The following is a 23148-nucleotide window of genomic DNA, read 5'->3' as shown; positions in this document are numbered from 1 at the left end:
TAGCTATCAGGAAGTCTTCGCTTTGCGCATGCGCACCACGTAAAGTTTTTTGCATCGGATTTCCATGTGTTTTGTGCTCACCTAGGGAGAATCTGCTCTTAAAGTCCTAATTGTTGAAACGTAAGGCATCGTATTCCTAATTATGGGAGGGCAGGCAAAGGCTAAAAAGAAAAACAAAGCAAAGAAGAAAGAAAATCAACCAAGCAATGGTAAGGTAGTGATTAATATGATCGGATGATGATAGCCTGTTATTATCATGAAAATAAAATCACCAAACTTGATGTACCTCAATTTTACAACTCTAGATACCGGCATGGTAGGCTTGTCACCTCAGGAGAGGATGAAAGTGAGAATGCATGAAAAGGCAAAGAAGAAAACAGCTGCCAAGTACTCTGTTGACCAATTACTAGAGAAGGTTACAGAACACAACACCCTCAAACATGAACGTTTCCCTCTTTCCTCCATGTTCATTTGATCATGCCTTCCTATGTTGTACAGACTGAAGAATGCATGGACAGTTTTGACTTTGAGATGGCTGGACTCTACTGTCAGCGTGCCCTGGATGTGGAGTCCACAAACCTCCAAGCTCTTGACATGCTGGGACACATCTCCTTAGAGCTTGGAAACACAGAGAAAGCTAAAGAAATATCCTTTACTGTGGGTTTCATTTTTTTTCTACTTGTTCCTGGAGTTTCCTTGACTGATCATGCACGTTTTTCTGCGGGCTGTGGAGCTCAGCCCAGATGTAGGTCACAGTAAGTACATGTACCTGGGACAGCTCCACACAGGTCAGGAAGCTGTTGGCTTCTACACTAAAGGAACACAAATCCTGCTCTCCGCATTGGACGAAAAACCACAGACCACAGTGAGTCTACACTGATTAAAATACATGTCTGATATTAAAATCAGTCGGTCTGTCCATTGATCTGTCTCTCTAATTGATCAATTTATCATCTATTCATTCCCTTCATCCATTTATTGTCAACCAGATTCCAGTACATTCTACGTTTCTGCCACAAGGTGGTGCTGTTGTGTGAAAGTATTGCTTTACCTAAATATAATGTGACATTGAATTGATTTTGTTAAAATGTGATTTTCTGGTATTTTAAAACAGGCCCAGGCGGAAGCTGCCACGTCTGTCGACGAGGATTCTGACCTCCCGACGATGAAGGATGTTAGCACGGCCTACTGCTCCATCGCTGAACTTTATCTAACCGATCTCTGGTAAGTGAGAACATAATATGACTAAATTGGACTTCTCTAAGATCTCCTCATCCCTCCAATTTTTTTTTAATGAGTTGAGATTTGTGGATGTGTGCGCAGCATGGAGGAGGGAGCCGCTGATAAGTGCAGAGAGTTCATTGAGAAAGCGTTGCGGTATCACCCTAGCAACCCTGAAGGCCTCCAGCTCATGGCCAGCTACTTGTTCAGCACGGAGAAAAATCAGGTCAGGTCATACACGCTCAGCATATTAAAGTAAGAATTTGCCGAGTTAATTATTCTCAGCAAATTGAATCGTATTCCATCAATCAGCAGATGGACACTTGAATTATCACTTGAGCGACCACACAGCAGGTCATGTGGATGGGCATACTAATTATCGAGATCTTTGAAGTCATGTAATTGAGAGAGGTAATCAGGAGCAACTAATTGGGTTGAAGACAAAATGTCCTCAGAAAAGTCATTCAATTTGTTTTTAAAAAAATGACTGGATGACTTTCCTATTCAGTCAGCCATGAATTTCAAATAATCAGCGTAAGAAATTCATAACTTGGTAGCTCGATTGAGCAAGTTACTTTCTAATTCTCCTCCACTTTCGAAGAATTTCTCGCAAAGTCCAACATATCAATTGAAAGGTCACAGGCTGACCTTTCCTGGAAATGTCTTTTCTATGTGGTGCTAAAATTATTTTGAATTTGCATTTAATTAAATGCTAATGAAGGGTCCTCCCAACCTTTCTACACACCTTTCTCTTGTTGACATTTTAATTTCACATTAATAAAAAAGAAAGTGGAACCCATCCATTGGAGTGGATTTAGTCACGCTTTTGCATGTACATGTCACATTACTGCAAAATAATATTTGCACAAATGTGGACATGACTATGCGGTGCAGATAAGTAATTTCGGTTTTATTCTGAATTCCTGGAATAATATCAAATCCTTGGATTATGCTAAAAATACATTTTAAATATCTTAATGATGTTTCATTGGGCTCAGATCATGTTCGTGTTGGAAAAGAAAATTAAATTCCCTAGACAGTCAACAGATTTTTTTAAAGGTTTACCGGAATTGCATCTGAAATAGCAGTTGATATCCTCTAGGGGGCAGGCCAGCTCCATTGACACCACTGCCAGGTTTTATATGCCTCTACCAGAAACCACTTTGTAGATTTTAATTAATATGATAAAGATGGCAGACACATTCAACAATGATAGCAAATCACATGTTTATATAATGAGCGATTAGCATCCTTCAATTTCAATGTTGTGGCGTCTTCAGGAAGGCAAAGAATATTTGTTGAAGAGTGTCAAATTGTGGCTGCCTGCCCAGAAACAGACGGAAGCATCCTCCAGCCTAGAAGATGAAGCGCAGGTGAGTTGGAGTGTCTCTTGTCACCAGCCGACGATTTTATGCCTCGCATTTATGTGTAAAAACAATGCGGCCTAAAAGAAGCGCTTTGCCGCCAGCACAAACACCCATGAGGGATTCAAAGTAGAAGATAATGAGAAAAAGGATAATCAGAATGTGGAAGCGACATTATGTGAGGAGGGTGCAAATAAAGGGAAAAGTAGAATAATGATTCCAGATGATGAGATTTAATTCTATATATGACCTGCGTACATAAATGTGCTCATGATGCAACAATCCCACAATGGCGCCATCATTGTGTCCCTTATCTTCCGCAGCAGCTTTATCCACATTCGGACCGCTGTCATCTTCGCTGTGATTAACCGCAGAACGTCCCGTACCTTGAAATTGGATCTCGCCATTATCGGACATTGTGCAGGATTTGTGTAAATGTTCAGCGGAGACGTTGCAATATTCTTTTTTGTCTGCTCTCTCAGCAGATCCCGCCGTATGAATCCCGCATCACCACAGCCAAGCTTCTGGTCGAAGGCGAGGAGTACGAGGTAAAAAAAAAAAAGATGTGTGCCGAGTTTAAATGTTGCTGCTCTGGTCGTCGCCCCGTTTGGGTTTTACTGGCAGGAGGGCGCCAAAGCACTTTTGCTTTCAAGTGAATAGCTTGGTAGGTGGCAAGGTCATGGCTGGTCTTTATCCCCTCCAGAGTCCCGTGTCAATAATTGAAGACTGGTATTTGCCATGTGGGCCAATGCTGGAGGAGAGAAAGAAGTTAGAAAATCCAGAGCGGTACTCGGTCAAGTAAAAAGCTCCACCAAGGTCGAACAATTAATTACAATGTCAGTCGGACTGAAACACAACAAGATGGCCGAAAACTCCAGTTGAGTAGTAACTGGGGGGGGATGCAAACTGGGGGCCAACTGCCATCACACACTTGGAAGATTTTATTTATCTCAACTATGGGAGGGGGAATTAGTGCCGCAATGGTATGCTCCAAAACAATCTACTGAGTTGATTTGACTTTTTTTATTTTTATTTTTTTATTTTGTATTTTTATTTTTTTATTATTATTTTTTATTTAACAGTGCAGAAGTCACCAACTTTTTTTGATTATTATTTTTTTTAATCAATGCAGGGCTGCTAATTTGGTACTCCTGACAGTACACATAATTTGTTATTTCTTCCTCGGAAATCACAATGTCTCATCACTAGCACGAGCTAATAATTTAAAAAAAAAAAGTATTTATTTTATTTATTTTATTTATTTAACGGTGCAGAAATCACCAACTTTTTTTGGGGATCAATACAAGGCTGCTGACCGTACACATAATTTTTTACTTCTTCCTCGGAAATCCCAATGTCTCATCACTAGCATGGGCTAATAACAATTATTTTTTGTTTTTTTTAAATTTTATTTATTTACTTATTTAAATTTATTTAACAGTGCAGAAATCACCAACTTTTTTGGGGGGATGAATACAAGGCTGCTGACCATACACATAATTTGTTACTTCTTCCTCGGAAATCACAATGTCTCATCACTAGCACGGACTAATAACAAGCTACCTGCTGCCCGCGTTACCATGTGAGCCACACGCGCCTTAATGAGTCTCGCTCAGTGGAGGTGTAAATGAAGCTGGAATGTGTTGCTGCCATGATATCGTTACTACGGCACACTTGCTCGCTTAATCACTCATCAATTTCTCATATTAATTTTTGCAGGCTAAACGCTTGTCGGTTCAGTGCAGAACCTCACGCTCATTAGTGTTTGAAGTGAGTCGCTGTGATTTCCGCCGCGCCAGCAGCGCTTCGGCTATTTTCTTTTCCGATCCACTGACTAATTTCGCTCACGCTTGTTGATAGCTTTACGGTTATTACAAGAAGCGGGGGTGGGAGGGGGAGGAGGACCCTGTCAGGTGTGGAAGCGAAATGACAGCGTCTCAGTTCACAGTTTGTGACATGTCATTTGTCTTCATCCGCCTGTCGTTGTCACCAGCCGTAGACATTTGTGACTGCTTCATAAATAATAACATCAGCGTTTTGCTGCGTGAGCAATGTATGCATTTATATTCATTTACACCTCCCGTGCGGCATTTTTTCGTTTTGCCATCTATTTCGCAATTCGGAAATCTTTTGTTATCGTCCGTCGTCGCCCAGTCCGGGGATAATCCGGATTGAATATGAACACACAGCAAAACTTTTGTCAGCAAAAGTTTTTAGTTTGAAGGCAATCTCTTTTGCTTGTTGCCAGAAACTGACCATTTGTCCGTGTTATCCGCCATCATGTGTTTTGCGGAATAGTGCCAATACTTTGAAATATTCACGGGTATATTTTTGCCAGAGAAGGCACGGTGCGTTTTTGGAAGAGCAACGGTGTTAAGGGAAAAAACACCTGTTTGTGTTGAGTTCTTTGTCTGATGGATCCAGTTTGGCTTTCCACTAATGTGTGACTTGGAACAGGAGTGAATGAAGGCTTTGCCAAAACAAACAAATAAAGCGACATTCTCTCAATAATAATTATTTTAATCGCCTAAATTGTATAAAAAGACACTTGCTATTTTGCTTTTATGAGTGGATTGAATATCATTTTATTTTAATATCAAGTCGAAAAGTGAAGCTAACTAATTTAGCATTTGTCACGCTTATTTACATTTTTTGTCATTATATTATTATATTACATTATTTTATATTTATTTATTTATATTATTATAGTTTGCTATTATGAGTGGATTGAATATCATTTTATTTTAATATCAAGTCTAAAAGTGAAGCTAACTAATTTAGCATTTGTCGCGCTTATTTACATTTTTTGTCATTATATTATTATATTACATTATTTTATATTTATTTATTTATATTATATTTTGCTATTATGAGTGGATTGAATATCATATTATTTTAATATCAAGTCTAAAAGTGAAGCTAACTAATTTAGCATTTGTCACGCTTATTTAAATTTTTTGTCATTATATTATTTTATATTTATTTATTAATATTATTATATTTTGCTATTAAGAGTAGATTGAATATAATTTTATTTTAATATCAAGTCTTAAAGCTAACTAATTTAGCATTTGTCGCGGTTGTTTACATTTTTTGCTCCAAAATGTAGCTTTCGAACGACGTTTATTTACTTCAGCGTTACTCTTTGTGCGTACGTGTTACAAATTTCGCTCGCCGAGCGATTCGTCTTTCACGCCCCCCCGTTGCTACACGCCGCTAAAATGCTTCCGTTAAACCAAATTGGCTCCCGATTACTCAAAACGATATTAAAAATGGCTTCCCCCGCTACTGATGATTCTTTTTTTCTTTTTCACGGACATAAAGGCGCTGAAATAAAGAGGTCATAGCTACGTAGCGACTTTGAGGCGTGCGCATTTATCTTTGCTGACCACTTTTTTGTGTTTCTTCCTTTCTCCCCATCTTTTCTGCAAGCGCCCCCCCTCTCCCCCCCATAGCGATGCGGATGTATTAATCTTCTTGCTTGTTGTTGTTTAGTGTGAAGCAGCTTAAGAAGATCTGAATCTTTAATCACGGGGCCCCCAGGGTTGACCAATGTAGTTAGGAAGCTCGGCACTCGGCCATGATGGAACGGTTATCGCCGCTCGCTTATCATAGCTCCCGGATATCTCTTGTTCTATTTTTGTTGCTCTTAAAAAAAAAAACGAACGCTTCGTCTAAGGGACCTCAAATTAATGCGACGGTGAAATAACGATTATTTCCCAATCTGGGCGAGAATCCATCTGTCATCTTCTGGGATTAAATGTTTTTGTTTGGCTATTTTTAATTAGACATCAATTAATTAAAGGCGGGTTTACATCCGATAATTGGTCCAACCGAAAACGGCCATTTGCACACTTCCTAACGAGATATTCTCAATTAACCCGTTTCCCCCTCTGTGCATCCTGGCAGCAGACCTCTTTATTCCTTCCGGAATTTCGCAGCATTAATGAAAAGAGAACGCCGAAGAGCACGAGGAAAGCTGTTGGAATCCGACGGCCATAACAAGAAGCTTGTGTGTCGACGCTCTCAACTATGCCAGCCTTTTATTCTTGCCCTTCACCACGGGTGATTGGCTAACAGTCGCCTCCAACCTCAAGTTGACAAAAATCAATAAATCATCACCCGGGGCCCTCTCAAGCGCACACACCACAAACGCTCGATCCACAGGAAGAGAGCGAGAGCAAAACAAACACAGCCTTACCTGAGTCTCGGCTCTCTTTTCGGTAATAGAACCTCCCCGGAGCAATTGACCCAAACAATGACGCCCTCCAGCAAAAGGTCAGCTAGCATTCGACGCCTTTCATTCTCAAAGGGGCGCCGAAAATTCTGAAAAATATGCTTAAGTGGGGAGAAAAGTAGAGTCGGGCTCACATTGCTGTTTAGATTTATCAGTGGCGAGACGGGCCAGTGGATTGACTCCAAATGTCATTAAATAGATTAAAAAGGCGATCGGGTGGAGCGGCTAAAGTGCCTATTGATTGCGCAATAAGCACTGCTGAGCGTGGCTGTCGATGGCGATGCCCGCTGTCTTGTTTTTGTATCTACAGCCTCGTCTATATCGGGCCCAGATGCCGATCGGATCGTCAGATCACTCTGATTGATCTGACTGTTGAGGACATTCAACAGTTTGTGTGTTTCTGCTGGAGGGATTGGTTTTTTTCTGCCTTTGTAAAGTTTGTTTGCAACTTTTCATTCTAACCTCGTTTTATTTGTCTCTGTTCTCAGTTGGCCGTAGAAGTAATCGAGGGGCTTCTCGAAGAGGACGACGAAGTTGTTCAGGTAATCCAGAGGTGTCAAACTTATTTTTGTCGCGGGCCGCGTCATAGTCATAAAGGACCATTAAAATTGTCAACCCAAATAAATGTATGAACGTCTCATATTGTATATATAGTATAGGCTACACAACAAAGTGATGAATACCGCAATTTCCGGACTATAAGCCGCACCGGACTATAAACCGCAGGGTTCAAAATTTTGGAAAAAAGTTGCGGCTTATAGTCCGGAAATTACGGTAACTAGTTTTCAAAACAGAGACGAATAAAAACTCTTCCAATATTTAAAAATGAAAATTTTGAAATCAAATAATTGAAAATAAAAATTATTTCAAAAAAATAATGGTAATAAAAATTACCATTCGAAACAGAGACTAATAAAAACTCTTCAAATATTTAAAAATGAAATATTGAAATCAAATAATTGAAAATAAAAATTATTTCAAAAAATTAATGGGAATAAAAATTGTTAACAATATCTCTATTGTTTAAAAGTGAAAACAATTTGAAATTTTGGAATTGAATTCGATGCACAGTTTGTCTTCGCGGGCCACCTAAAACGATGTGGCGGGCCGTATCTGGCCCCCGGGCCTTGACTTTGACACCTGTGAGGTAATCGAACTCGATGAAGATCTGCAAAAGCTGAATTGAAGGAATAATGTTCCAAATATTTATTCCTCCAAGGTCATTCATTTAAGCGGAAGCTATTAGTAACCGTGACAACAGTTTTCACTTTGCTCCACATTTATCATTCTCCTCTCACAGCAAAAGCAATTTGTGTGTTGGCCGGCTTTGACAAGAATTTTGCAAAATAAGGCACGCTTTTCTTTTTTATTACTATAATTTATTTTTTTCCCTTATTGGAAAATCCAAACTATTGTGGTTAGCGTAATCTGTGTTCCTAAACACCCAAATTCTTCTCCAATTTTGTTCCACTCCTCCATTTGATTGTTTTTCCCCCGCCTTCCCCTTAGCAGTCAAGGAGACAGACAAACCACCCACAGCGCAAACATTACCTTTTTGGCAGAGTCGGGCGACGCTATCGGGAGTCACTCCACGCCACGAGTCGAAATTGCAGTTCACTTTGCCGCTCGGCTGTTCATATTGACTGCTGTTTCGAGCAATTGAGCGGACCGGAGTGCATGCCGAAATATAAAGAAGGACGAAAAATGTTAAGAATTCTACAATTTTTCTCGTATTATATATAAACATGAGTTGCTGTGGTCTCGTACAAACGTCAATTTTTTTTTTTTTTCCCTGAGTTTGAAACTGCAGGTTTATTAGCGAGGGGGAATGAGTGGCAGTATTTTGATTCGCTCTCGTCGTCCCTCCGCACTTGAAATCCCCAACGGTGAGCAGCAGAGAAAACGAAGGTGCGCCACTGAGTGTCAAAGAGCAGCGCCGTGTGTCTCCCACACTCCCCCCTCGGGCTCTTCCTCCCACGCAAACAAACGCAAAGCCTCGGCTGACAGATTGAGAGCAGTCATCAGGGGGGCTGAACTTTCTAACTTGGAGATTTAGCGGTGACGTCGTGGGCATTTGGTCGTTTGCAAATACCGACGTGCCGGTTTTAATGCTAAAGTTCTTCTTTCAACGTGGCTTGGCAGAAAGATGAGATGTTATTGTTCCTCCCAAATGTTGTTTCAAAGGTGTTGAGTTAATTTATAAATCTCTTGTTGTTTCCTCGGCGGTGCCGTACGGGAGTTAAGACGGGCCTCGGCTTTGAAGCGACGAGCGGTTTGATTGACAGAAGCGACATTTATTCAATTGAATTGCGTGTGCTTTTGTCTTGGGTTGTGTAAAGGGAAAGGAGAAGCTATGAAAGTCATAATTAGCTTGCTTGGCTGGTTTCTTTGTTTAATGCTTGAGAGTTGTTTTTTTTTTAAATCTTGAAAGTGTTTTATGATGGTGTGCGTTACTTATCATGGCTGAAAAATATTCCGTGAAATGATTGCCTTTTTTTTTTATTATATAAGTGGTTCTCAAAATTACAATTTCCTAAAAAATGGACTAAAATTCCCAATTTATTTTAATAAATAATATATCTCTATATATCTATATCTATCTATATCTATATCTATATCTATATATATATATATATATATATATATATATATATAAAATTAGCTTGCTTGGCTGGTTTCTTTGTTTAATGCTTGAGAGTTTTTTTTTGAAATCTTGAAAGTGTTTTATGATGGTGTACTCATCATGGCTGAAAAATATTCCGTGAAATGATTGCTTTTTTTTTTTATTATATGAGTGGTTCTCAAAATTACAATTTCCTAAAAAATGGACTAAAATTTCCCCAAATTTTCAAATAAATAAATACATAAATAAATAAATAAATAAATAAATAATAATTTAAAAATATATATATATATAGTATCACGGCACATTACAACAAATATATATACTATATACTTCTTTTTTTTTTTGAATTGACTAAAATTCCCACAAATAACACATTGCGTAATAGCGCCCAATCAAAACAATTGTATTTGTAAATTCTTCCTGACCGTAAATCCGTCTTCTTCAATTTTAATTAAGCTGCAAAATTTGAACAAATCAAAAATTTAGTCGGGTTTCAGAACAGCCTTTAAGTGCCCCCCCCCCCAAATTGATCTTCGGGGGTCTTCCTTGTGAGGAAATTGTTCCTTGATTAGAAATGAAATCCTGCTGGCACTGCCATCTTTTTATCCAGCACTGCTGATCTTCTGGTGAGTGTGGCTGCAGGGGGTTTAACTTGAAGCTTCCCACTCAGCATATTTTACAATCATTCCAAATTCGTCATGTGTTTATTTGCAAAATGGTCAAACAAATCTGCACCTTCTGCTTTTGACTCCATTGAATCATGCTAATATTTGTTTCGTAATATTGATCTTTGGCACGCCTCCAAGTTCATAGAGAGGTGGAAAAGACACTTGTGATTATTATTTACATAGTTTTCTTTCAACTGGTTTGTTACATGATCAGCCCAAAAATCTCATTTCAACTCAGCTCGATTTTTTTTTTTTTTTTTTTTTTTTTTTTTAATGTGGGTAGAAGCTGCTTCTGCCTCGTCGTCAGTAATCACAGAATAATAATCCGATTTCCACAAAGTATAGATAGTGTCACGACACAGTCCATATTACATACATATTATTCACTCCAATTTTGTCAGCTTCCCAGATTTTGCTGAAATATAACAAAGTGTAATAAGTGTCATCTTCCTCACCGATTCTTGGCAGTGGAAGTTTCCGCTTGATTAATCCAAATGGAAATGGGAGTCTGATTACCACAGAAGCTTGGAGACCCTCGTGGAATATCGATTTTTTATTTTATTTTGCGTAAGCACAACACAAGTTGCACTTTGAGGGTTTGTGCAAATTTTGCGAAAAAAAGAGTATGGATATTTACAATGAAATTATTATATTAAAGTCACCAGCTGGCCATTTCACCAAATCACTGCGGTTCATTATAATTGTAATGATGTCATCTTTTTTTTCCAACTAAGCATAATTCAACCCATCCATAAGCATTTTATTTGAAAAGTAGCGTGAAGCCGGATTGCGAGAGAAAATTACAGGTGCCGTCAATGTAAAAGCTTTTCTTGGCTCTCCCTGAACACATAAATCATACTTTTTAACGCAACGTCGTGTTGTGCGAACATTTTCCGCCGATTTTCTCGCCTTTGTGTTACCATGAATACCCGACAGTAAACGCCTCTCTCATTATTTGACACTTTCTGTATATTTCTGAATGCTTATTAAATCATTTTGTTGTGCTTTTGTAATTAGTATAACGATGCTCCTATAGCAATTAGTATTTTTTTTTAAAAAGTGACATCATGTGATACTTTGACCTTGATTTTCACATTGATGGCAAATCTTTGTCATTTCCATAGCAACCCCGCCGGTGCTAAAATGGGTTCAGTTCTATTCTATCATTATTTTTATATTATTTTTAAAATGGCTCTAAGTAAAGATAAAACACCAATGCTGCAATTTTATAATCCATATTGGGACTAGCTAATAATGATTGAAAATTATAAACTTTTTTTTTACTCCGGCAAAAGTCAACCTGATGATTTTCATTACAGCTCAGTTATTGTCCCGAGGGAAATTCATTTGCATTGTAATGTATTTTTTTTTTTTTGTGCCATTATTTCCTAGCTGTTGCACTTTTTGTTTACAGAAATAGCATCAGCAAATGTGTGCCCGAGTGAGCATTGCAAGTCAGGCAACATAGTGAAAATAATCAAATTGCAATCCCCCTTCTGTTTTCTAAAATAAAAAATAACCCCCCCCCCCCTCCCTTCATGTGTTTCCCAGGTGTGGTATCTCTCCGGCTGGGTTTGCTACCTGCAGTTAGAGAGAGCCAAAGAGCAGCAAGAAAAAGACGGGAGACAACTCACCGACGTGGAGGAAGAAGAGAGGTCAGCGCTCAAGGAGGCGGCCCGAATGCATTTGACTAATGCTAAGAAGGTGACTCATAAATATCATATTTGCTACTTAGCAGCCAAGCTACGTTACAATACACACAAAAAAAAAAAAAAAAAAAGTATTGATGGTGAAGAGAATAAACCAAGCGACAGTCGGGCAGAAGCAGGGAGAATAACAACGAAAGATCGTGATACCGACGTGTCGGTGTGCATGTTTTGTCGCGTGGGTGGAAAGGAATCACGATGAAATCAATTGTCAAGCCGACGTGAAATGGAATTTGAGTCTCAGTCGGATGGAGCCAAGATTCCGGCGGGAATGCATTCACGGAGGGACGATAGGAATAGATGAATATATACTCCAAAAGCAAATGGGGCAAACGGAGGTCAAAGGTTTTACTATTTGATGTTGCTGTGTGGATTGTGGGGAGGCTCATGTCATCAAACTTTAATAAGTTTCTCCAACAAAAATGGAGCTGAAGTAAATACGTGTATTTCAGATTGTTGTTTTATTTGAAAGTTACGCAATAGTTGGTCACAATAGAGCTGAAATGGTTTGAGCATGCGATCGATGCAATGAAAAAAATGGTAGTTATGTGGTTTAATAGTTTTGTGAAATAGTTTTGGCCAAGGTGAGTCTGAAATGAATTGTAAATGCAATATTAATACCACACTTGCAGTTGTCATAATGAAATTGAAATATGTGGAAAGTTACTGCACAAAGAACTGGTTTCTTTTCAACTTAAATTCTTCAACTTTTTTTTTTTCTTCGCTACGTTATATAGAGCATGTTGAGAACTACTGTATAAATATTTCAATTTGAGTGCTTGGAATTCTAATACAGCAATTTAGTCCATGAGACGAAGCTATTAATCTGAAAACAGCCAAGGTCGAACACGACTTATTACGCCAGTCGGTTTCCCCGTCAGATATAATGGGAATTAAATGAATCTGGTTTTGCTAGCAAAAAAAAAAGGTTAACTTTTCTGTCTTACAATGTAGAAAGAAAACGTTTTTTTCGTTAGAATTTGAGTAGAAAATCCCTTAGTGTTTAAAAGTGACTTTGAAAAAAAACTAATTGTTGATGTTGACAGCCTATCGACTGCCATTTTTATTTTCCTACTTGGGGCTTGTTCAAATCAAGTGTGATATTTGAAACCATTTCTCGGTTTCATTTCACTTGACTCAGCAGCGCTCCTCTCGAGTGTTGCCTAGCAGCTTCTTTTTCTCAAAGCCAACCAGTCCTAAAATGTAAACGAATAATATTTTTGACGCTTTTAAATCGAGCACACGATTGATTTTCACTTCGACTCCAATCGCTGACATATTGCGACTCAACTGCTCTTGCATTCCCCCCCCTAATCAATAGCTACTTTTATTCAAACTAATTTATCGATATTTCTTCCCGGCCCACATGAATGAATATCTGACCAATATTGACACACAAGCCAAGAAAAAAAAAATCTCAGCTTGCTTTACTTTTTTCCTTATTATATTTCTTTTTCATTTTTTTGACGGGTACGACTCCCCCGCCGTACTTTTTGACACGGGGCTGCCATAAACAAACTCCTCGCCGTCATATTCAACCTTATGGATTACGAATGAGCCACTCCACTACTTTTATCTTTTGTCCTCCATGCAACCTGTGAAATGAAATGAGTAAGACTCCATCCCTCAAGGCAGCAAGATGCAATTATTCACTATATCGAGCCCCGGTGGCTGTGAGCCAACTTTTATTCGGAGACAATAGACATCTCCGAGGAGTTGTGAGAGTGACAATCAATGTGTGTATTTATTTATTTTATTTTTTTTATTCTCCCCATTGTGTTGACTGTGTCGTGTGGCGCTAAGCCGGCTGAAAAGGTGGAAGTGTGTTAGCCCTTGTGGCTGGATCATGCATTTCCCCCTGTCTTTTTTTTTTTTTTTCCCCCAATCTGCAGAGAAAGCATCCTCTTAAATACACACACACACACACACATGCTGCAAGTGCACATTGTTACGCTCCAAATGAGTTCCCTTGACAGTGCGTGTCAGGATGTTGCTCGGAGCCCGCCTGCTTTTGCAAGACAGTCACACAATGGTCTCCTCTCTTCTGGACTCGTGACCCTTGTATACTAGCTACTCTTTTTTTTTTACTATTACAACTTCTCTTTAGTTTTGCGTCTCTCTTTAAAAAAAAAAAAAGGAGGGGGGGGTGTTAGCGTAAATCTCTGCAGCCACTCTGCTTACTCTGCATTTGCACGCTGAGAATTACAGCTCTATGCTTCCTGTCCTCGGTGGCAGGGGAAGCAGTTTTATCACCCCGCTCTCCCTTTGAGTTCAGTAATTACACACAAGCGGAGTATTTTACAGAGATAAATCTGCTGGCTGCGTAGGGAACTTTTTGGCCTCTTGCCTGCAATATTTCATGGAGATAGCACATTTGATAGGGAGTCGCGTATGTGCTTAGAAGCTCCAAGTATTTGCGGGTTATTATTTTATCCGTTTCCAGTGAAGATTAGAATCATTTTCGGGATGGTTAGATTTACCTGTGGTTGGAATTTTGTTAGTTTTTTCATTGGTGTGTATAGGTAGTCCTTAATTTAGGAACAAAGCACTGGTGGTGCTAGAGTAGGGGGCCGCAGGGGCACTGCCTCCCCCAAAAATATGCCAGGTGCGCACCTAAAAACCAAAAATTTTCTCAAAAGCCGGCAGTGCGCCTTATAGTCCAGTGCGCCTTATATAGTGACCAAATTTCTCAATTTAAACTGGCCCGAAGCATTGTGTCATGAAATCAATCATAAGTGGCCCGCTGAAGACTATGGATCATTATTTTGTGATTATAAAGTAATTTGTTGCCTTATATAAAGACAAAGTTTTAAAATGGGCCATTCGTTGAAGGTGCGCCTTATAGTTCGGTGCGCCTTATAGTCCGGAAAATACGGTAATTGATTATTGGGTATTTTAGAATTTTTGCAGGAATTTTTTTCCCCACATTTCCTCATCCGCCATAGGAAACCTATTTTGATTGCTTAGTAAAATTATCTGAAGAATTTTTGGGGTATTGCAAAAAAATATATACATCCATTACTAAGCTATATAAAAATGTAATAAATTTTTTTTTTTAATTGTATTTGTTGAGGTATACTCATTTATGTTGAGCCTGCACATTGCAGACCGCATGCAGCAGCAGTAGGAAGATGTTCTTTTCCCCTTTCTTTGTGTAACCAAGTGTTCCAACAAAGAAGCTAATTTGCCAAATGAAGGGGAAAAAAAACTGTTTACCAGCATTTTGCGAGCCGTGCCGGGCTTCGCTGACAGCCTGCAAGCTGCTCCCGGATAATTCAACCGTCCGAACTGGCACTTAGAGACTTAAAACACCAGAGCTGCACACTTGCCTTTGCTCCAAGTGGTTGTTTGTTGACATCTTAATGTTGCATTGTGAAATTCAGTGACCCAATGTGGGAGCATAAAAATTCAGTGACACAAGGACTTAATCAAAGAAGGAAATGACATCACAGGAGTGGAGTTTGTAGAAGAAATATGTTATTGCAATAATCAAAAATCTTCATCTCAATACAGACGTTTTTATCTGTTTGTCCTAGCTGTTTAAATTTGGCACATTAAATCACATCTGCAAGAATATCTGAACCTTTTTCCTTCACTCTCACTTATTTATTTTCTCGCCTTATTTTTTTTTTGTGTGATTTGCAGCTGCACAGCAAACTCGGCTGTGACGACCAACCCATGTTGGAGCACGTGGAGCAGCTGCTGGGTGAGCTGGGAGGAGAGTTGGAGGGCGAAGAAGCTCAAGTCGGGGTCGATGACGACTATGAGCCAGCTAGTGACGAGGAGGAAGACAAAGACGATACACCTATGGAATACTGACGACACCCCGTTTTTTTGGTAGCTATATAATACCAAATTGTTCTTTTGAATTCCTCCTTAGTGCCTTTTGATTGGTCAAAGGTCACAACTGTTTATCCGAGAACTGTTGATTCAACGGGACATATTTTTTTCTTCAACAATCTTGCAAACCCTTTTTTTTTTTAAATAGTTTTTCAAAGTGGCCTGCAAAAACAAAACTATGATAGCATTACCTACATTTGACCTATTAAATTGAGAAAGTGGTCACAATTGCCAGACACAAATTTTTAAGGTCAGAGAATGAAGTAGCTTCCATTGAAAATACGACTTTAATACCAAAGTGACAGTTGTGTCACTAAAGAGGTCACAAGCGGATTTAAATAATTCACAGTTTGTCATAGCGGATGCCAATCAGCAGCCGTTTAACATGATAGCTCAACTCGCACTATACGGAATATAAACTACTTCCAAAAGTGAGATATAACGGGGGGAAATCTTTCGGATGAAACTAAAATAAACTCAGACAGTTGAACTTGATTTGACCTCCGAATGAATGCAGACTGTTTAATTTTTCAGTACGTTCTGTTCTCCCCAAAAAAGAGCTAAGCAGAAAAAGATCTGAATTGAGTTTTGAGTCATATAACCACGATGTAAAAAAGAAGTGGGTGACCTTTTTGTAATAATTAGGATTTTTGCTCAAATTGGTCTTGAAATATGATCTAGACAAACACACCTGGGGCTGCTTTGCTCAAACAGACACGGACGAGACACAAATCCCACTTTTTGCTTGAAGAATTTCATCAAAACTGTTTCAGTTTAGCAATATATACACTAATTCAATTAAATGAAATGCCAACAAATTACGCAGAATAGATTTTTCTGGAACATTTAGAATTCTGACACCTTTCTGTGATTGCACAGCAAAATCGTGTGATCACTGCAACGTGTTCCCCATACAAAAGAGGGTGATGATAATCTAAAATTCTTAATTCCAAACTCTGCCAAGTGTTCGACCAAACCCATTTCATATCCCCTACAGATCATTTCATATGCATATCACACACACAAACATACACCCGCGCCCGTGAATCCTCTTTGAAGGATTCCATAACCGCTAAACGGGAACGTTATCTGAGATGGCGCTCCTGATTGTGTTCTGGCTGCAAGCTGAACAACCTGTTTTGGAATATGAAGGTTGGGATGCTCCAGTGTTGTGTGACTAAGGAGATGTCAAATAAAGCTGGAGAGGAAATGCACAGATCTGAGTTTCAGATGTGTGATACATTTTATCAGCACCTAATGAGATGTGATGTGTTGTTAGGAGTGTTGAGGCTTTTTTGCAATGCTGTTTTTGTTGTGTGTGTGTGTGTGTGTGTGGCTTCGAGTGTTTGATAATGCTGCAGGAGTGCAAGCTTGAAGGACCGACTACCTGCAGCGAGGCTGTCATCCAGCATTTGGCTGCATAATTACAACAAGCTCTGGTGTGTCGGCCTTTTCCGTGTGTGTGTGTGTGTGTGTGTTTGTGTGTGTGGAAGCGCCTGTGCCGCCTCATCTGCACAGTTGTGTGATTAATGACTCCAGGGGTGACTGAACATGGTCGGTCAGCCCTTTCTAGTTATTCTGAGCTGACCTATTGTGAGTTGGCCATGGTGGACACACAAAGCCTGGGCTAATCTCCAAATCCTTTGCCATTCTCTCACCTGTACGTCTGCATCAGCACCACCACTTTATTTTTTATTTTTTTTTAAACTCCCTGAGAGGGGAGAATGCGCTTTTTTCACAAGGACACACATTCAATCACGGAGAAAGGACACTATACTGGCTAGCTTGATTCTATCCTGAGTCTTTTTTGGAATAGGGGTCTTGGGACCAAGAGAAGTGACATGCTAATAAATAACGATATAGAAATAAATAATAATAATTGTTATAGTCAACTACAATGTTGACTTGACACATGTAATTTTTTTTTTAGTAATTTAAATTTAATAATAATAATAATAGTAATCGTTGTAGTCAACTACAATGTTGACCATGCTAATAAATAATGATAGAGAAATAATAATAATAATTGTTATAGCCAACGACAATGTTGACTTGACACATGTAAAATTTTATTTAGTAATTCAAAAAATAATAATAATAATCGTTGTAGTCAACTACAATGTTGACCTAACATGTCAAAATTTATTTTAATCAACTGGCACATAAAAAAAAAAAATCTCATTAGATATAGTATGTTACTAATTTCACTTCAGTAAACCGGCCGGTCTCATTTTACATGCTACATAGCCTAGCATGTTTTATGATAAAAAATTATAACAAGGCTCCCAAAAAATTATCCCATTATAAATTCTAAAATTTAAATTTGAGTGTTTTTATGTCACTTATATTTCTATTGTATTTGAGGATAGATATATGTGCATCTTTTCCAATTAATATGAATTAATATTGCTTAAGCTAGCAAGGTTAACCGCTATCATCATCCGCAATTTGCTTTTTTTGTACTCTGACCAAACTGTCAGCATTAATGTCACCAACAACACCGTCATTATTAAGCACCTGATTATTGCAGGATCAATGTTTTAAAATAATAATAATAATCCACCATGATGAGATGAATAGAAGGAAGAAAAATCCTGGATTAACAGTTTTGTAATGCATGTATTTTAAGTGCAAATGAATCACTGACAGTTGCACAAAGCAACCACGCACACGCAAATACGCCGACACAGCCGCGGGGTGTTTTCTTCTCGCTGAAAGCACAAGCATGTTTTTTTATAGTGGCTTGGGATCTGTCCATGTGGGTGACTTAATTAAAAAGGTTTACTCCACTTGTAGGTTTTAAAAGAAAACAGTAAGAGACTGAAACAGTTTATTGGAAATGAGAGGGGAGCTAGGTCAACCTTGAGGGAAAATACGTTTTTACACTCGTTGTCTTTTTTATGACCTTTTCCAAGCATGTTATATATTTGTTTCATTGACATTTGTTTGACGTTGCAAAAGTTGGGACGTATGCCAAGGAAGAGCCCATTAAATGTTGGTTCGGAGCCCAGGTTTCATTTTACTTTTGTATGGCTTTGCAAGATTCTTCTCATCATTCTCAGCACATAATGCATCCTAACGACAACATCTTGGCATTTGCACAGATTGCATTTTTATTTTTAAAGGTGACTTACTAGTGAGAATTGATTTTTTTAACTTATTCACTGCCAGCCTGGTTACGAATCGACGTCTATTGGTGTTGAATGAGTTAAAAATGGTGTAGCCCAAATAAAATACCCCCTCAATCCAACATGCTAATACATTAGCTAAAGCTAATACTATCTACTCAGGCCAATCATTGTGGGTACGTGATCAGTAAAATTTCACCCCTGGCCACCCCCTTGTGCCGCCCCTGACAATAATTTGCCATCTTTACCTAAATCTAAAAATCATCTTAAACTTTAATAATCTATTTCACGATATGAAAACAATTTTTACAGTTTTACACCACGAGGGAGAAAAAAATGTCTCTTCCAAGGCTGAAGAGTTATTCTAGTCTGAACTCTTTCCTTTCAATGTCACGCTTTACCTCCGTGCAATGGAGACCCTTCCTCGGTCGCTCTTGAGTGGCAGCCTTCTAGAAAGCTCCACAAAAGAATTGAAGTGGAGTAGGGGCCATTTTCTCAGCTGACCATTGACAGGCAGGAAGTGAACACCAGTCATTTGTGCGATATCCCGGCCGTGACCGTGAATTAATGACATAATTGAAGGCTTGAGTTTGTGACCCATGGGTTCTTCTGACAACCACAGTGGGACGCCATTAATCATGCGACCTTTCGCATATGCTGAGAAACCATTTCCTGCATTGGATGGATTAGCCGGCTGAATGGATGCAGTGTATTTGACCTCGCCAAAGATTTGCTGTCCTTGTAGCTGACTGACGTGATGGGGTTCATACTTGCCGTGAAGCTTAAGGTGATCATTAAATTGCATTTGGATTTGTCTGAAAAGTAAACCCTATTGCGGAATTTTTGATTTTCTTATTTTACCCTCCGATCGATACATCCCAAAGTCAATGGTGTGTTACAAATGAAACTGAATGAAAACAAACTTTCTTTTTGGATTCTTCCAAGACTTCATTACATCTCCAAATTGACCCTGAGAGAAAAAAAAAATCATTATTTTGACACAGTCTATTTTCTGAAGATTGAATGTGTTTATGGATTTCTGCATTGACACAGTGTGTGTGCTTGTGTGTGTGCGCTAATCCATATTGTAATCTTTGCGAGGGACATCTGTCTCTCTGAGATAACATAACCAGGGAATTAGCCATGCTTTCTTACGACGATCCTCGCGTCTTACGATTATTAAACCCTAATACACCTCCATCTACAGTTGTGTGTTTGTGTGTACTTGTGCAAATAAGTGTAAGTAGCACGCCGCCTGTCATGTCCTTGGGTAACTGCAAATTTTAAGCGTATCACCGAGCCCACGGCCTCCTCTAATCCTTAAATCCATTATAAAATATCCAACTTGCAGTCTGCAAAAGAAGAGACTTATGCAAACAAAAAAAAAAACAATATAAAGACAATCAAGAAATGTGCTAGCGTACTTTAGCGTCAAGGCGGTTTGTTATTCTTTGTCTTGTATTCTGCATCGTGACTTTTTTTGATATGAAAGTTTTAAACATCCCGGAGCAACTCATTTTGTTTGTAGCGGTAGTAGTGCCTCTTGACACAAAAGTGTTTTACTCTTTGATCCGTACCTCAAAATATTCCCCAAAATAAGCTCAGTGATGTCATTAAAGTATCAAACTGAATATTTTTACGCGTAGAACTTAGAATGGGGATTTCGCTATTGAGTTTTGCAGATAGTTTACCATGTTGTGATAAAGATTTACTAATTTTGATAAGTTAAAAATGTATTTTACCGGTCAGGTAAAAATTTTCACAAACCACACTCTACTCATTTTCAAGGACAGGACAAAATGGCCGCCCCCGCTGAGCTGGATAAAAACGAGTGGATTTTTTTTTCCAGCTTAATTCAGATTCCACAAAGGCAGTATTAATCAGAAAACCATGTTTAGACTAGTGTGGGTGAAAATTCATGAGCCGACTTCCATTTTTGGGAGCGGCCACGTCCTACATCGTAATAACCTGGTGGACCCCAGCAAAATGTTTAATACGATTATCAAAATTGAATATACATGATGGAAATGAATCATGAATCATTAATACGTTTTGGTGGACTATAAAAAAAAGAACGACATTTTAACAGATTTATCCGTGCACTGGTGAGTGTGCAAATGTTTGACCACTTATAAGTTGAATTCATTATTCTTTTTTTTTCAAAAAAGATGAATAACAGTGATTCAGATCAGAACACCAAAGGCACTGTATAATGATATTGACCCAGCTAGTACACTTTCATTTCAGAAAGAACTTTCCTCACACTGGCAGAGTTGTATTAAAAAGATGTGAAGAATATTGAAGTATAGCAGCCTGTTATTTTATGCTTTTGCCTAACACATTTTGAGGAAAATGTCAAGTATCTCTCTCACACACACGAATGTACAATGTTCCATGAAGATCTTTTTAGTGCCATTCTCAGATTTTTTGTCATCATGGTGTCTATTTTTCGTAGAATACGAGCATACAAAGTGTAATTGTGTCTTTTGTGCCTTTTCTTTAGCACCAGCCAGGGGGGGGGAGCGGAATGCGGCGTTGCTGACCTGCTTGAATTAAAGAGACGGCTTGGAAGAGCACAAACAAAAATAGAGGTTGAAAGACTTTTTTTTTTTTTAACGTCCCAATTTAGGTCGATGAGTCGCCTCAGTAACCACGGGGGCTTCTTTTTTTTTTTTTTTTATGTATACACAATCACGTCGGTGTTGCCAATCGTTATCCTGCGGCTGCCGAGGTATTTGACTGAGTGCCAGCCTTAGTTTTTATACCTCATTAATTCACAGGAGAGATTGAGAGAGAAAACCATTCGCTCTCCCCTTCATAAATCAACTCGTGGACACACACACGTAAACATACAACCCGGTACACGCTTCGACACGCCAGAAGGCAAATCTCAAGGCTTCGGAAATGATTTAATCAGTCAATGACAGAAAATGCTGTGATTAATTTCCACGTGGCTCCAGAGTGTTGCTCTCTTGTGTGCTCTTTGTTATAAAGCAGAACTTCACCGTGGATGACACTTATTAACAAGCTCAAGTCATATCTTCGTGTTTACCTCGTTTTTCCGGAGGGGAGGGGGAGGAGAAAAATGGAGGTCAATCCTGCTCGCGGTGGTAGCTCTTGGAAGATGGAGCCAAAAACAACCCTAAAAAAAAAATCTGGGAATTAAACTAGAGGATAAGGACCAAAAGAGTGGAAGAGATGAGGAGGTTTGATGTTGTAACAGCTGCTAATTATTGCCGCTCCAAATTTCACACAGTCCGTTTGATCTCCTGTCTCGGCGAAAAAGATAAAGATTCCGTCTCGCTCTTCCTAAATTTGCAATTGGATGCTCTGGGTCACAAAATAGACATATTGTAAAAAAAAAAAAAGGACGATTTAATAGTTTGCAAACAATTGTCTGGTCTCTGGAGTGCCCACCCATCAAGTGTGAAATTAACAAATAAACCTTAGCTGCGCTTTTCTGCATCTGTGAGACGAGGTGTTCTGAATTTGCTGGATTGTGACACAATTTGGGTAATTTACTGTCCATTTCGATTGCCCCCCCCCCCAGCACGGCATTCAAGCGCCATTGATTTGCCGCCACTTTAGCTCCTCCATTGTCAAGCGATGGCTGGCAATTACGTTTTTATGAGTACGCGCTATATAGCGAGGTATTAGCTAGTAAATTAGCTAGCGTGGCTTCGGGCCAGAAGCGTTCATTTGCAATCTGGATGTGGAGGTCTTCAGAAACATTATTATTTGAATAAGAAACAAAAATAAATAACAGAGGTAAAGATAATAAAACACTTGAAGGTTACATTGCAGATGCGCCTCACGCGTTTCACTTTTTAATATTCTCAGTTGTCACATAAGTAATGAATAAATAAAACACATAGCCTCAAGTTGCTTCTGAAGTTTGAAAATGTTTTTCATAAAATGTTGCTTCTGAAGTTCTGAACTGTGCAACCTCCAGGGAATTTAATTGCAGGACCGCTGCAAAGTAGAGAATTCAACTGATTAATATATTCGCATGTATAAGGTATCGAAAGATGGCCAACCTTGTTTGTTTCTTTCAGAGTTTTGTGTTACCATGGTGTTCAGCTCATCTTGATTCCATTTTTCTTTTTAAAAGAAATGTTCAAATAGGTCTCACCATGAAGCCTTTGTAAAAGTAGCCTTCAGTCCCATCCAAAATTACATAAAGGATTTCTAATTTGAGATATTCCAATGTCATTAGATTATCACAAAAGAAATAAAAGCAACTTTATTTGCTGAATTCAAACTTTTTCGTGGATTTTTTTGGTTGTGTTGAAAATTATTGTATAACTATTATATCAAGTATTTTATACCCATCGTCGTCATGAAATAAAACAAAAACA

At 38.7% G+C, this 23148-nt stretch overlaps 1 protein-coding gene across 3 annotated transcripts; it reads left to right on the top strand.

The window, feature by feature from the left end:
- The first annotated feature begins 11 nt into the window (after positions 1-11).
- Positions 12-23051, top strand: si:dkey-12j5.1 (uncharacterized). Of its 3 annotated transcripts, XM_049730977.2 has the most exons (12): positions 12-209; positions 306-415; positions 499-645; positions 713-865; positions 1115-1224; positions 1324-1447; positions 2502-2594; positions 3068-3133; positions 7311-7364; positions 11668-11820; positions 15468-15659; positions 21294-23051. In XM_049730977.2, exons 1-11 carry the CDS (start codon positions 143-145, stop codon positions 15639-15641), a joined length of 1251 nt encoding a protein of 416 aa, XP_049586934.1. In that variant the 5' UTR covers positions 12-142; the 3' UTR covers positions 15642-15659; positions 21294-23051. The 3 variants fall into 3 exon arrangements, with proteins under 3 accessions (XP_049586934.1, XP_049586935.1, XP_049586933.1); XM_049730978.2 differs by lacking the exon at positions 21294-23051 and having other exon boundaries at positions 13-209; positions 3071-3133; positions 15468-16878; XM_049730976.2 differs by lacking the exon at positions 21294-23051 and having other exon boundaries at positions 13-209; positions 15468-16878.
- The last annotated feature ends 97 nt before the right edge of the window (positions 23052-23148 follow it).

This window comes from Syngnathus scovelli, chromosome 9, assembly GCF_024217435.2.
Source record: "Syngnathus scovelli strain Florida chromosome 9, RoL_Ssco_1.2, whole genome shotgun sequence".
Lineage (NCBI taxonomy): Eukaryota > Metazoa > Chordata > Actinopteri > Syngnathiformes > Syngnathidae > Syngnathus > Syngnathus scovelli.
This window is presented reverse-complemented; position numbering and strand designations above follow the sequence as displayed.